This window comes from Penicillium concentricum, assembly GCF_028827145.1.
Source record: "Penicillium concentricum strain IBT 3081 chromosome Unknown utg000001l_segment0_segment0, whole genome shotgun sequence".
NCBI classification, from domain to species: domain Eukaryota; kingdom Fungi; phylum Ascomycota; class Eurotiomycetes; order Eurotiales; family Aspergillaceae; genus Penicillium; species Penicillium concentricum.
In genome coordinates, this window is record NW_026622754.1 from 7,772,687 (window position 1) to 7,788,221 (window position 15,535).

Genomic DNA, 15,535 nt, shown 5'->3' on the forward strand with positions numbered 1-15,535 from the left:
TCGGAGCCGATCCATTTTTGTGCCGATTTCTCCGCGCTCTTCAACCTTCAACAATCCAGCTGTTGCACATTCTTGGTTATCCTTTACTATTATTTCCAAATGGGTTGGTTCTGGGGTGACAAAAATGATACTGTCCAAAAGCTTGATCCGGGGCTTCGTGACTATCTCGAACAGGAGAAGCCCGACAAATATGTGCCTGGTCCCAATGTGAAGCCGACCCCGACGCCTGCGCAATCGCCCGAACCATCTGATCCCTCGAAACCGAAAGTTCCTGCAGCATCACTCTACCAAGATGGACGTTACGCTCATTTATGGAAAACCTACAAGCCGCCGATGGAGTTTGAAGAGCAATCCGGAGAGCGCGGAGCGTCACGAGTGATTGAAAAGTACAAGGAGCGCGGCGACACGGTGCAGCGAGCAGCAATGGAGAACTGTGCCTTGGAGCATGAAGCCTTGACGCACTGTTTCAAGACCGGCAATTGGCGCAAGCAAATTGAAGCCCGGCTGACCATGTGCTCAGCGGAGAATGGCACCTTTTCACGATGCTTTACGACTCAGACTGTAAGTGCCAGCTTATAGCTTCTCGATCATGCCGATTTTAATATGTTTTTGTTGAACAGAAATTCCTCCAAGCTCTCGGCTACGCATCTGGCTTCGAATATGACCCCGAAAAAGAGGAGCGCATTCAGATGCATGCCGACAAACTCTATCACCAGATGTTGAACTACGAAAAGCGAGTTGAGGAGGCAAAGGCTGCTGGAATCGAACCACCACCTATCACGTCACTTTTCAACCCAGAGAAGCCATCGCAAGCCCCGGAGGTTGGCCTTGAGATTCCTGGAGGGGAGGCAATCCCGGAAGAACTCAGACCGTCGAAGCCCTTACAGAAGCTCACGCCACATGAGCGAGAGTTGGAGATTCGGGCACACAATGCGCAACGCGAACAGCACAAGATGTATGCGCAGGAGGCTGCGCCTTTCATGAAGACTCAAGATGATGCTCGGCAGAAGCGACAGGAGAAAGCTGTAAGCTGGTTCGGAGAAACTCTCGGCAAGTGGATGTCGTAGAGAAATCTAGATTCTTGTATTTACTATTTTGCTTTGAAAAATGGCGATTGGAGAGGCGTTGGGGTTTGAAGTTCAATTGTTACATATAGCTCTTTTCCCATACTATGTAGAGAGTAATAGTTACACTTAAGTGTACTCTTTGGAGTCTTTAGGCTTACTTTTATCTGCCTCTCTGTCTTTTCTTCTTTTTTGAACTCTGCTTCTCTAGTGCTTACTCTAGGGCTGGATATGTAGGTAACGGGTAGTATCCGAGGTTACCAACTAGCGAATGGATTTCATAACATAAACATTTCTAGTTATAAGCAAGCCGGTAATATGTAATAGAGATATATAATGTTAATATATGAAACATATAACATATAATAAAGGAGAATGTCACGGCCAATCTAATCGCCGGTCGCGTTCTCCCGCGCAAACAACTCGAAGCATCATCGTAGAATCACGACTCTCTTCCCTAAACTCTCACCTTACTCCTTGTCGCATCCTTTTATCCTCCATTCCATATTGAATCACACTTACTCTCCGTGTTCTTAGTTGACCAGAATATCTGAATCCTCTCCAATTCAATAGAAACCACCGATATCATCTGCCAAAAAGATACCCGGTTGATCATTGGACTCGGAAATTCTCTCTTCTTTCTTCAGGCCATATTTCTCTACTCGCAACCGGTGGTGCTCAACAAGCTGAGCTGCGGCGCTCGCCATGAAGGCTACTCCGTTGCTCATCTCATGGCATAATGACAATGCCCCTATCTACTCGGTGCATTTTGATCCCAATGGCAAGGGTCGGCTAGCTACTGCTGGAAAGTAGGTTCTATCTGTCCTCTCAGATCGTTGAAACCATTTTACTGACTGCTTTCTTTTTAGTGACAACAACGTCCGAGTATGAACCCGCCCTCCGTTGCCCCTCGCACACCTTGATCTGACATGTTCTACAGCTCTGGAAAGTCGAGTCTATCGGGGAGGAAAGAAGAGTCTCTTATCTGAGCACCCTGATCAAGCATACACAGGCCGTCAATGTGGTTCGCTTTAGCCCCAAAGGTATGTTACTCGGCGAGATAGCATATGCCTATAAGTCTGACGGATGCAGGTGAGATGCTGGCATCTGCCGGAGATGATGGAAATGTCCTACTCTGGGTACCGTCGGAGCTCCAAACACAAGCTGGGCTGGGTGAAGATCGTTCGGATGATAAAGAGACCTGGAGAGTGAAGCACATGTGCCGCTCGTCCGGCGCTGAGATCTACGACCTGGCCTGGTCCCCCGATGGTGTTTTTATCATTACAGGCAGCATGGACAACATCGCACGGATTTACAATGCCCAAACTGGTTAGCTACCCTCGAGCAATCCTCAAACAGCTCGATAGGCTAATCGAATTCTACAGGACAAATGGTACGACAGATTGCCGAGCATTCTCACTATGTTCAAGGTGTAGCATGGGATCCGCTTAACGAATTTGTCGCGACTCAATCGTCCGACCGATCCGTTCATATCTATACATTGAAGACCAAGGATGGACAATTCACATTGACACCACACGGGAAGGTTCTCAAGATGGATCTCCCTGCCAAGCGTATCGCATCCAGCAGTCCTGCGCCTCCAGATGCGCCTAGCCGGTCTCAACAAAGCACTGGAAATTCTATTGCTATTGCCTCGCCTGTTCCCTCGACCCCGGGGACCCCGATGGCTTCTAACCTACCCATGGATCCTCCCCCAGTCTCACACAGTCGGCGTTCTTCGTTCGGCTCGTCTCCTTCCATCCGGCGATCTGCGTCTCCTGCTCCTTCTCTCCCGTTGCCCGCCGTTAAACCATTAGAGGTCTCCTCCCCGAGTTTTGGTGGCTTAGGGGTCAAGAACGCCAGCATTTATGCCAACGAGACGTTTACTTCTTTCTTCAGGCGACTGACATTTGCTCCTGACGGAAGTCTACTGTTCACACCAGCTGGTCAATTCAAAACCAGTCACGTATCAGCCACGGATTCTACAAAGACGACAGACGAGGTCATTAACACAGTCTACGTCTACACGCGGGCTGGTTTCAACAAGCCCCCGATCTCTCATCTTCCAGGGCACAAGAAGCCATCTGTCGCCGTCAAATGCTCCCCCGTCTTTTATACGCTGAAGCAGGGCATCCAGCCTGCGAAAAACATTACCCTAGATACGTCTTCGGGCGAAGAGATGTTCCCATCCCTTCCAGACCCCGTGGTATCGGGAAATTCATCTTTCACCGGCCAAGCCCACAAGGTCCCTCCATCCTCAACCACGGCGGAGCCATCGAAGCTTCAACCATCGCCGAAGGCTGCTGAGGACAGCAGCAATGAAGCAAGCCAGAGCTCGGCGCCTGTCTTTGCACTTCCTTATCGCATTGTATATGCCGTTGCCACTCAAGATGCTGTTTTAGTATATGATACGCAACAACAAACCCCGCTATGCATTGTGAGCAATTTGCATTTTGCTACTTTTACGGACTTGACTTGGTAAGTACTGTTTCTATTCTTGATACCCACATATTGCTTTCTAACACACAATAGGTCCGCCGATGGGTTAACATTGATTATGAGTTCCTCTGATGGCTTCTGCTCTACACTCTCGTTCGCACCTGGAGAGTTGGGCCAAACATACACAGGACCAACCTCTGTGACTCACAACACTGCAACCCCAACCACCCCTGCGACGAATTCCACACCTCTGCTGACCCCAACGCATGCGGTGTCTCCACATGTGCCATCTCCAATCAAGACAAACCATGCGTCCTCAAATGGCACAGGCCCCGCACCACCAGCTAGCCCTGCACGATCCAACTCCGCCTGCTCAGTTACGACACAGTCTTCCTCACAGCCAACCCCTGCGGGAGTCGTGAATAATCCTACTCCCACACTCGGGACTGTCCCGTCGGTGACGGCAACGCACTCTGCGCAGCCACCGACACTTCCACTGACAACACCGCCACAAACGCCTGTCTCAGGCGCTCCACAAAATGGACATATTACGACCGGTAATAGCGTTCTGGGCAAGCGTGACACAAGACCTACAAGCGAGTCTGAAAAAAAAGAGGGCAAGGGGGACCCAAATAATGCATCGCAACAGCCGCCGAAGAGACGTCGTGTGGCCCCCACCCTTATCTCGGCAGGTACTGACGGGGCCTCATCTTCGAAGGACAACAAACCCTAAGTTGAGATTATGCGGAGTATTGAGCCTCTTGATCGCTTTCTCAGCCTCGGCATGCAAGGCATGACATGACCAATTTGCTTTGCTAGCTGCCGCTTCTTATGATTCATGTTTTTTTTTTTTTTTTTGCTCAAATCTTTGCTCATGCTATATCCTCCTCGTATTCTATGTTATGTACTTGAAATATCTTTGTTTCTGATTTTTTTTTTAACAATCAGGTCTATGGTGGGTGGAGTTGTGAGAGCCATCTACTTCTCGCTCATGTTTACTTATCCCCTCGATCTATGCATGAATTGTGGGATGGGAATAAAGAATGAAAATGTATGATCTCGATTTCCTAAGTAGACTATCAGGGAGTTCCTTAAAAACAACGCCATCAGAATACAATAGCCATTTAAAGAAGGGCAATACCAAAGATATAATGTATCAGTCATCTCGCCATTGAACCTTGGAAAGCTATACTGTACATCTGTGTCCCTCACTCCCTTGAACAAACAAAACTATGCCGTAGGTCATATCCCTTCGTGATCCATCTTCCATCATACATGAGCGACAACAGTCCGCATGAATAACAATATTGATAGCCAATCGCAACAAACCCTGGGTGAGAGTAAGTCATTTAGTCTCCTCCCCATTGGACATGAAACTCGCCAGTTCATCCAGAACGTCCAAAAGCGAGCAACCAGGCGGCAGCACTGACCTCGCCTCAGTAGCATGTGTGCTAGTTGTCACGGTGGTGACATGAAGTATTTTCCCAAGCTCAGACTTATCAAACCGAGAAGCAATGGGAGCAACAGCTAACTCATTCGCCCAGTGAAACAGCGTCTCGCCACTACGAGAACCGCCAGCTGCAAATAGAAACTCGGGATATCGGTTATTTGGAAGATGGTCTAGAACATAGGCGGCAGCTTTCCCATTTCCGAGGGAAGCATGGGGCGGTTCAACCTTCACAGATGTTGCCTCGCGGACGACATGGAAATCTGCACGCCCATGAGCACCGTTGATTTGATCAGCTAGCTCGGAGGCCTGGCGAGCGGCCACTTCGTGGTCGAGTGCGCCGTTGTAATGAAATGTTAGGGAGCAGCGCCGTTCCTCGATTCGGCTGCCTTCTGTTCGCTCGAGGAAATACTCCATAATTTTTTTAATACCGGGACGCCATTTCATGGCGCTTTCGGGCACAAATGGAATCCATAGAGCTGATTCGGGCTCTTGTAGGAAGCATCCATTCTCAGTGATGAAACCGAGCTCGCAGGGGAGTTTTTCGAGGACTTCTCGGAGCTGCTCAGTGCTCCGGTTGCTTATTATGTACAAGATGTTCTTGGCGTCGTTTATAAGTGCTTGTATAGTTGCACAGATTTTGTTTGAGGGGAGAGACTCCTCTATGCCGAAAGCTGGACCGAAGATTGCGCCGTCTTCCAAGAAGAAGATCCGTGCTGTGGCGGCGACGTATGAATTTTTCAAGTCATCAGGTGACACTGGAGATAGGTGATTTGTCTGACGGATTTGTTGTATTCCGTGGGCTTTTGTGAGAGCGTCTTGTAGCCTGATGTGCCATTTGAGAGCAGTGTAGGGAGATTTGCAATCAAGCAGGAAATTCCAGTTGAGTTTCCGCTCCGCCGGCGACATATCGAGTGCGGATTTGATCGCATCCGCACATTGTTTATAGTCCCAGGGATTGACGAGAAGTTTATGACCACGAAAGATGGAGGCACTACCAACAAACTCGCTGAGAATTAGGGATCCATGTCGATGGAAGCTAAGCTGTCCATCTTGGCAGTGGATGAAATCATGGCTAGTCAAGTTCATTCCCTCACGCAGATTAGTGGCCATGAAGATATGTGCAACACTCAAGAGGGCGATGAATTGGAAGTGGCTGATGTCTTGCTGGACTAGCACCAAGGGCTGGTGCGTGATGGTTGAATATGTTGCATTGATCCTCATTGCGATTTTGGAGATCTGTGTCTCTAGCTCTGGGATCTCAGATGCAGATGACATTACTTGGACTAGAACCACCTACATAGAATAGATTAGTAGCGGCCACATGTATAAAGACATGTTAGTCGACTTACTTGCTCTCTCCATGCTGGATATGTCTCGAGAAAAAGCTCGTATGCAAGAAGCTTTTGCTTAATCCCTCCAGGTGCATCCAATCGGTCCCGCGCTACAATAAGATATTGCCCTTGGTATTTATGGCCAATGCTGTGTATCCAACCTTTGACCTCGGTGGATTGGCGTAGTGTATAAAGCGACAAAGAATCAATCCCCATTGGAGAACTCACAACACTAACGTACTGATGTTTGAGGTGAACTTTATTGGCAGAGACCTCCAGCCTCAGCAGCCGGCTGCAGGATTGCAGAAAGTGATTGCAGTATTCCTCTGTCTGAAATCCAATCAAATCGGCACCCAGAAGCCCATCCAAAAGCTCTTCGCGTGGAGTTAAACAACGGAAGATTTCAGAGGAAGGAAACGGAGTATGCAAGAAAAATCCAATCTCGGCCTGGGGTAGTCTTTGCCTCAGAAGGCCAGGAAGAAGTAGAAAGTGATAGTCGTGAACCCAGATTCTGTCACCTGGCTTCCAGTGCTTGATGATTGTTTCTGCAAATGCCAAGTTGAGCTTGAGGTATTGGATCCAAGAGTAATCGTCATACTCAGTATGCCGAGGGCTTTCTTGCATCTGATAATGGAGAGCTGGCCAAAGTACCGCGCGACAGAAATGGGTGTAATGACCTTCAAACTCGTTGTCACTCACAAACACAGTCAACGAATCATACATATCCTGGAGGGTCTCAGCGATGTCCGTCCTGGTAGGAGCCGACAATGAGTCGGTGGGCATGCCTAGAGTCCCCACCCACATCTTGTCCTTGAGCAAGCTCGACTTTTCGGCAGCGTGTATGGCATTTTGCAGACCTCCATGGCCTTGTTCGGCAGCCTTGACGACCCAGTCAGCATTGGAGAGCGAGACTCGTGTGCTATTGTGGTATTTCATGCCCCACCGGTCCTGTGATCCATCCAGAGACAAGTCCCTTCTCGATCCCTGGATTTGGCTTCGACTACTCAAAATCGACGGTGTTGGGGGATCTGTCGCCTTGGATTTGGGCTGATTAAATCTCCGGCTGTGCCCCCAAGGAATGGCACGTGGCTCGCTGGGGCCATGCCACAATCGATCATTGGCAATCGGAATCTCATCTGTTAACCGCCAGGTATATCCTTTGAAGACTGTCTCGTCTTCTGTCGTGGCTCCGGGTGTCAGTGGGAGACACCCCAGGGGACGAGTTTGAAAACAGGTATCCGACAGGCGTCCAACGATAGGTCCAGGACCATCAACATTTGCGTGGCTAGACACGGACGCGTTCTGTCCATGTCTAGGTTCTGTCAGTTGGAAATCGATGGTATAAGGGAGGAACCTGGTATATAATCAGATCTGGGGTTCTATATACGAGGAAGGAACTCACAAAGATGCGATGAAGACCGTCATTGGACTGAATTGTAACCCAATGCAGTGTATATGTTACAGCCAAGACGCTCAATTTATGGTGTAGGTAAATTAATCGAACGCTGAGGATGGAGGGGCTCAGGTTCTTGAAGAGGAAGGGACATTCAGCTCATCGCTACTGCCATTTGTATCTTGTTCTGTACTGGGCCTAGGAATTTTCCAGTGGGATCACTCTTCGCATTGTAGATGGTCTTTGACCCAAGTTCATATTTTGATATATATTCAAATCTCTACAACGGTCTATGTATCAAAAACAGGGCCATCCACATCTTTACCAGGGCACCCTACTCACAAATTCATGACCATTTTCCGATGAGTTAATCAAGCAAAGGTAAGTTAAGGGTGTAGTCAGAGTAAAAATCAGTCATAGCCCTTATAGAGAGTCCGCCACAGACATAAAAATATCGAATACGCTATTCGTGTTAGTTGTTGAAAACACGTGACGCCATCTGTAGATAGTTCCTTTCCTCTCTGCGCATCTACAGATTTTCCGGAGTGCTTTCTTGCTAGCAATTTCTCTAGATCTTCTGTTCCTCATTAGTTCAAAGGTCTATGGCAAGAGGCATATTTAGCACGTCGCCCGGACAATTTGGGTCTGAACGGGAAATTTGACAACGTGAGTCATCATATCCAACGGATCAGCTGACAAGATGGAGAAGAAATGCCCAAGACCTATGTTGTAAGAGCTTGCGACAACGACAGGGCCAAAGTGGATTAGCGCATGACGCTTTGGCCCACCCTAGCCAACGTTATTATCCCACATATTCCTCGGGGGTCACTTCCGAGTTAAACAAAAGACCGCATGGAGTAAAACGTCGATCCAAGTCAACGTAAGGCCATGCTCAATAAGTCAGCTGCACAGCGAGCCACCTATGCCGCGTGCGTGTCCTCTCTCTTTTTGGGGGAAAGTACGCCCATCGCGTTAGTTTGACGATACGGTGGTGTCACAGGATTGACGAATCTTCGATAGATGCGGAGGGACGCGCAGGTATTGAATGGGCGTCGACGCGTGGAAACCAGATGTGTGGACTGGGCATGGGCTCATGCATCCACGGACATGGAGGATAGTGCAGGTAGCCTTGGCACGTCGAAACGGCAGAGCCAAGCTCATAGGATACGCCAACAGTCTCCCGGGATATGCTGTGTCTTGGTTTAATATATCATTCAAGCAATAAACTCAAGAAATTCAGGAGAGAAATGAGGTCTTGGCACTTGGCGTCCGGGGATAATTGGCTCCCTCGGCTCGTCGAGCCTGAATTGCTTTGGCTTTTCTGCACTTCTCCCTTTGCTGGCACTGGCGTACCAATTCCATGGCAATAATCAGGTTCAGTGTGAGTGCCTTGCGTGCGTACGAATCGCCTTTTGCTTGTCTAGGTAGTACTTGTTATCTTTACCGTCAATACCACCGATGAGATGAGAAAATAACACAAAAAAAACCCCCGAATCAAATCTGAGCGATCACCGCAAAAATACCAATTAGTACTCCTCGTAAACGACCCGGTTTTTTGCGAAATTTGCGCCATCCAAGCTAAGCATCAAAGGATCTTTTCTCGGCATCGGAACTTCGGAGTATAGGAAACATCATGTTAGTAAAAAAACCGCGTCTTAAAACTTTTGTTACATGTGATGGACTCTTCAGCTACTTATATTGTATGCGATCAAACCATAACCCGTTCGATCGCACAGCCACCTAGCATAGCCTTGGAATATTACTAGGCTCAAACGCGGCTCAGAAGATGAAACGACGGATCATCGGTTTCCCCAGATACTAGAACGCCTGGACAGTACCGAGTAATTCCCCGGGTCATGCGATGTAATAGATTTCAGGGCTGAATCTCGGAGCTTGTGGATTTAAAAAAGTTAACATGATTATCTGCATTGCGATACAGTCAACGTAACCCTAACTTAGATTCTAATATTGTACTCCATATAGTTATAGTGGACCCTAACATGGCTGATTATTAATCCAATTGACCCAGGGCTCCAGGGCTGCTAGAGTGGACGTATTTGGAGAGCCTAATTAAGTATGTAAGAACCTTTTACAGCCCCTGATTCATATGCAGGTCAGCTCGTTGGGTACGATGTATACAGGACACCGGTTTTGGAGACGAGTTGTACAATGTTGATCGACATGACCCAATCCTTTGCCTAACTGAAAAAGGAAAAGGATATTTCCGCAACTGGACCCTCACTGTTTTTCAGGGTTTTCGGGTGATTCAAATCGGTTATTGTGATTGGCGATGGAGGGCGAGTTCCTACGGGTTGTAGTGTTGTACGGAGTATACATTGATCCATCAACAGCCCTAATGGTCCACACACCATAATATTGTAATACGAGATCGGAGTATGGATCTCACATTCACATTCCTATGGAAGATGGAAGCAAGAACTACCTCACGTTGCAGACATTCATACCAGAGAAGATGCCTTCGAAGCCTGTAGACGCTAAGCCTCATCTGGCGGTCAGCACCGCCTCAAGCGGCTTAGGCGGAGGCTCTAGCCCCCGATCGTGAGAAATGCCAAGACGGACGCTTGCGCGTCTCCAGCCTTTCAGTGGAAAAGCGGACGGAAGAGTTGAGCTTTCGTACCTTGGCCGCGCGTTGGTCCTATGCTTCTTAATATTTCCCTTTTTTTTTTTTTTGACTTTAGCTTGATGTTGAATTGGTACGGGGAGTACCGAGTACAGAGCACATGTATATTGTATATACTCTTTTTTCGGAGTATACCAACCGAACAGACTGTGCACGAGCTTAGATCATCGCCTTATACCATCAAGGGTATTGATCTTCGTTGTACCCAACCCTGATTATTATGTCGACCTTACAATATAGAAAGGCTTGCGTGAGCCACGTTAGGGTATAGGGGACTTTCTGACTCAGTATATGAATATGAGTATATGAATATAAATGTAAAGATTTGATAAAGTTGTTGAAAAACCCCCAAAATACTATAGAAGCCTTCAAGCCATTAAAGTATAGACACTGCCAAGGAGAACTAGCCAAATCCATGAAAATCTGGATGTGGACGTTACGTGTTCACGGGAGCCAAAAATACATAAATTACAGAGATTATGGAAATTACGGGGAAACAGGGTCTTGTTCTTGGCCTTTTTTTTCGTTTTCGCACACGCGGCTTGGCCGCGGGGCCCGTGATTGGGGCCAGATGCTGACGACGCTCGTAATACTGCGTACACTCCGTACTTTGTACTCTCTCTCTCTCTTTCTCAAGGGCCCATCTTTCTTCTCCCTTCCTCTTGACTCTCCAATAAGAGAGTGATTTGAACACTACGTCAACTTGAGCGAGGTAGTCCCTTCGTTTACTACTCGTCTCATCCCTTTCTTATCCATCTCTCCCTAAACTTGGGTCAAATTGACCTCTTTCGCCCTAAACTCGATTGTTCGCCCATAGTCATTCTGGATCTTAACACTCACCGTTCTTGAAGTCTGCCGTGACTTCCTCATCGACTATGGCGGACGGCAGACACCGGGCTACCCAGCCTGCCTCAAACGGCTACGACGCCTCTTCTCTAACCCACGAATTCGAGCAGCTAATGCGCACCAAACGACTCAACCGACTTCATGACCCGTCTCGCTCGCGTACTCACTCAACATCACCGTCTCCGATGTCCAGCCCATCAATCCCTCCACCGCCGTCGCGAGCTCCGCCACCACCTCCCTCGTTAGGCACACCTGCCGCCGCTCCCTCCCCAAAGCCAGCCACCTCGTCAGCACTACGCGGTCTTCCTATCATGCCATCGCCTCCCCAGGATCCAGCTTCACTGAAATTTTTTAATTTATTGAAGGGGTTATCAGTGACGCCCACCAAGTACGAAAATCCCGGTCTATTGGATGAGGCCTTGTGCGTCATTCCGCTCGATCGCCTGTATTCCGAGGCCGAAGAGGAATCCCAAATTATGCAGGCCCAGGCTGCCAGCGTGGCAGGGAAGCCGGAATGGGGCTACCAAGATTGTGTGATCCGAGCATTGTTAAGGTATGTTGGGATCCCTAGATGGTCTAGGCTCATTGCGCCCTTGCTAACATATCGTCATCCAGATGGTTCAAGGGGTCTTTTTTCCAATTCGTTAATAACCCTCCATGCTCAAAATGCCACATGCCCACGATCGCCCAAGGCATGACCCCTCCCACCCCCGATGAGACCGCCCGGGGCGCATCCCGAGTCGAGCTGTACCGTTGTTCCGATACTAGTTGTGCCGCCCACGAGCGATTCCCGCGGTATTCCGATGTTTGGCAATTGCTACAATCTCGACGAGGCAGAGTTGGCGAATGGGCCAACTGCTTTAGCATGTTCTGCCGCGCAGTCGGAGCACGAGTCCGTTGGGTTTGGAATTCCGAGGATTATGTCTGGACCGAAGTGTACTCGGAACACCAGCGGCGATGGGTCCACGTTGATGCCTGCGAGGGCGCCTGGGATCAGCCTCGCTTGTACACCGAAGGGTGGCAGCGCAAGATCTCTTACTGTGTGGCCTTCTCCATCGACGGTGCGACCGATGTTACCCGCCGCTACGTTCGCAACTTCTCCCGACACGGAAGCCCTCGCAACCGCGCCCCCGAAGAAGTTGTCCTGTGGACAATTCACGAGATCCGACGCAAGCGCCGCGAAAACATGTCGAAGACCGACCAACGCCGTCTGATCAAGGAGGATGAGCGTGAAGAAAAGGAACTCCGGTGCTACATGGCATCTGCTCTGGCAGCAGAGATTAACAACATGCTCCCACAGGGCCTTACCGGTCGCCCCGAGGACCAGAAACACCCAGGTGCTCGCCAAGAGGCCTCGACCGAGTGGCTCGCCGCACGAGGCCACGGTAACTCAGGACCCGACCGTTCCCCCGAAGGACGGTAAAATCACTGCTGGTAAATCGGCATCACATCAACCCTTTGGCTTCTGAAAATTTCATATCAGCCACACCACTCATCGAACGATTGTGCGACCTGGATATTCAATATTCCACAGCCCCCTTTTCTCGCATCGGAGGACTGACGGGGCGCAGCGACGTTCGAGAAACCCTTGGGTAACATTGGTTCTGACTATCGACCAAAGCCACTGCAGTCGCGCTGGGCAACTTCGTCCGCGTCGCTGACACCCATTTGGGCGTCGGCATCCAACGGACGACCATGCTCTCTTGACAAAGATTCAATGCATATGCGACCGCAGACTTTAGACGAGCAGTCCCCCGGGTCTGCCCTTCCACAATGGCTGCGATGTTGACCACTTGTTCCCCTGATCATCGATCACACATTGCTGTCCTACACTCAAATTACGACATCTCTCTACACGATATTTTATATTTCCTTACTCTCTGAGATACCACATCCGGAGTCTGTTTTCTCGGCCCTCTTTCACTTAATATGAGTTACTGGGGTTTTTGCTTAGGCTTTCTTTGCACGGCGCCCATGGCGACAACGATTACCTTTCTCTTTTCTCAATCTTTATTTCTAATATCTTTGGGAACTGCCCCGATGGCACATGTTGTACGAGTCACGGATGCAGCTATTTTTCTATGATGTTTACTTTTTGCATGTCCTGGCAGGATCGCCACGATCTTTTTCCTTCTTATATACCTGACCACCTTTTTAAGGGTCGATCTCCTTTTAGTTGCTAGTGGGCTTGCATCACCCGTTCAATACCATTTCATTTTTTTCCATAAAATACCAGACCAGTTTAATTATGATGTGCAATCTTCCCCGCGCTCTCCCTAGCGCTCGCAGTGGAGTCAAGTTCAGGTTTTTTTGCCCCTGGCGACATCACACATACATAATCCTCTGAACCCTACCCAGGTAGATGTCATTGTACAGTGTACATACCTTGTACCTGGAATGATGAAACCACGAAACCATGATATCTTGATTCGACCTGTAAGATACGGGCACGTGTTTTATTTATAGATTGACTCCTTGTGGGTCCAGGGTCTCACTTGAATGTCCCGAGTATAAGGGGGAGATAAGAACCTGAGAATTTCAATTCCAGCATACCTGGAACATAGGTAGATGCCCAAGTATGAGGCAAACACTCCGATCTTAATATGTAGATCTGCAACGTCTTGGAAAGAAAAACAAGGCGATGACCCTTGTACAACATCAAGATCAGACGATCATTGCAACGTGCATAAAGCACATCACACCATTGCGGATCTGGAAGCACATACTTCTCACACCGCTGATATCCAGCAGTCTATGCCCCTCCGCCGAAGATCCACCCCTATGCGATCCAATTCATGCAAATAATACGACTGACCCTGAAGCCTCAACTCCCAACTACCCCGAGACTCAGAAGCCGAATCAACCGAAGAAAACGACCCAGAACCCGATCCCAAACTCTTACAAGAGTCCTCGTCGGAACTAAACCCATCACCGAACCCGGGATCCCTCCGAAACAGACCCCCACAATTCCCACCAAGCTCCACATCCACATCATCCTTCATACAATCCCCATCCCAACCCCGTCTCGAAACAGGCCGAACAACCACCCCCCTCAACGGCTCCAAAAACCCAACCAATTTTTCAACGGGCTCGCTGAACCAATTGCTCTCCAGAACGAGCACGAATGACCGCAGGGAGCCTAGCTGCGATACCGCCCGGCATGTCTCGGTCCACTGTGCCCGTCCGGCGGACACGTACACGGCACGTACGGAGTCTTTGCTTGGGAGCCAGTGGCCTGGGAAGGACCAGCGGAGCTCGATGGCGCGTATGCGGTCGCGGTGTTCTGGTGGGATCGTTGGGAGGAGGTATGGGAGGGTCCAGGGGTTACTGAATTCTAGAGTTGGGAGGGTGTAGAGGAGAGGGATTGATTCGTGGTATCTGGGGTTTTTATTAGTATGGGAGTGGGGGAGATGTATGTATAGGTCTTTCTGGGCAAGGAAGAGATGTAAAGGTAGGTATACATCGTACAATGTATATTGTACACAAGTGTAGGGATGAAGGTAGGAGAAAGGGGATATGGATAAATATTTCAACCATACATCTGCCGACAAGTCAACGCCAGACCCAGTAGCTTAACCTTATTCCAGCGCAGGAGATCAGCCTCTTTGGCCGGCTGGGAGATGCCGGTGCCATGACAAATCTCGCATTTGTGTTTGTGGCGCTTTGACTCGAGCGCACATGGACATAGCACGTGCCCAAGTCGTTGCCTGCTGCATTGGATTATGTGGATTCTTTGGTTTGCCAGGACAAATCCCCAAATCATTAGCCGAAGCTCCGGTGATAGCCGAGTGAGGAGTCGACTTTGGAGTTGTGAGGAGAAGGCTATTGCTTGAACGTGGAGAAGTGAAGGGGGTTTGTTGCCTGTTTTCAGGTCTGTTAGTATATGTTGTATACTTAAAGAAGTGAAAGGCAGTGTAGAAGTTAGTTGCTTACTCTGATATCGCTGAACCAACACATCCTCCCATGAGAAGACTCCTTTACGGGCCATTGTTGATAGCTCTGTTCCCCGCAAAAGTCAAAAATAAAGAGACATTGGCAGCGAGGTCGGTTCATAAATAGTGTCAGACCGTGACCTGCTGACCGGGCACAGCGTTCCCGTCAATCCGAACCGCCAAGTAGCCTGAAGGAGTTGGGCAAAGAGTCGGTGAAAAGATAAAGGAGTATAGGAATGAGGTATTTATGTCGGTCTATATATCCACGGGTATTTATATAGCTATCTGAGTCTAGAAAAGATAAGGAAATGCGGAAGAAAATAACTCGGGCTATTTGTAGATCCTTTTTACTTGGGGATCTATAGCTAGCGTTACTCTATGACTAGATGCTCTAGGTGTCTCTAGACTCAATTTCATTCAACAATAGCAATTAGACTGT

At 48.9% G+C, this 15,535-nt stretch overlaps 5 protein-coding genes across 5 annotated transcripts; 3 read left to right on the forward strand and 2 right to left on the reverse strand.

Moving 5' to 3' along the window:
• Positions 1-99: 99 nt before the first annotated feature.
• On the forward strand, positions 100-1,067 carry N7517_002993 (uncharacterized protein; the record flags this gene model as incomplete). Its single annotated transcript, XM_056720723.1, has 2 exons — positions 100-561; positions 621-1,067. The coding sequence occupies 2 exons, from the start codon at positions 100-102 to the stop codon at positions 1,065-1,067; spliced, it is 909 nt and encodes a 302-aa protein (XP_056584858.1).
• A 702-nt stretch (positions 1,068-1,769) lies between these two features.
• N7517_002994 (uncharacterized protein) lies at positions 1,770-4,236 on the forward strand (the record flags this gene model as incomplete). Its single annotated transcript, XM_056720724.1, has 6 exons — positions 1,770-1,873; positions 1,934-1,949; positions 2,005-2,107; positions 2,157-2,393; positions 2,450-3,542; positions 3,597-4,236. 6 exons carry the CDS (start codon positions 1,770-1,772, stop codon positions 4,234-4,236), a joined length of 2,193 nt encoding a protein of 730 aa, XP_056584859.1.
• A 612-nt stretch (positions 4,237-4,848) lies between these two features.
• On the reverse strand, positions 4,849-7,709 carry N7517_002995 (trehalose-6-phosphate synthase; the record flags this gene model as incomplete). The annotated part of the gene is made up of 3 exons (XM_056720725.1): positions 4,849-6,246; positions 6,303-7,638; positions 7,687-7,709. 3 exons carry the CDS (start codon positions 7,707-7,709, stop codon positions 4,849-4,851), a joined length of 2,757 nt encoding a protein of 918 aa, XP_056584860.1.
• A 3,484-nt stretch (positions 7,710-11,193) lies between these two features.
• On the forward strand, positions 11,194-12,587 carry png1 (peptide-N4-(N-acetyl-beta-glucosaminyl)asparagine amidase; the record flags this gene model as incomplete). Its single annotated transcript, XM_056720726.1, has 2 exons — positions 11,194-11,717; positions 11,780-12,587. 2 exons carry the CDS (start codon positions 11,194-11,196, stop codon positions 12,585-12,587), a joined length of 1,332 nt encoding a protein of 443 aa, XP_056584861.1.
• Positions 12,588-13,893: 1,306 nt separating this feature from the next.
• N7517_002997 (uncharacterized protein) lies at positions 13,894-15,152 on the reverse strand (the record flags this gene model as incomplete). Its single annotated transcript, XM_056720727.1, has 3 exons — positions 13,894-14,542; positions 14,704-15,037; positions 15,098-15,152. The coding sequence occupies 3 exons, from the start codon at positions 15,150-15,152 to the stop codon at positions 13,894-13,896; spliced, it is 1,038 nt and encodes a 345-aa protein (XP_056584862.1).
• Positions 15,153-15,535: the final 383 nt, after the last annotated feature.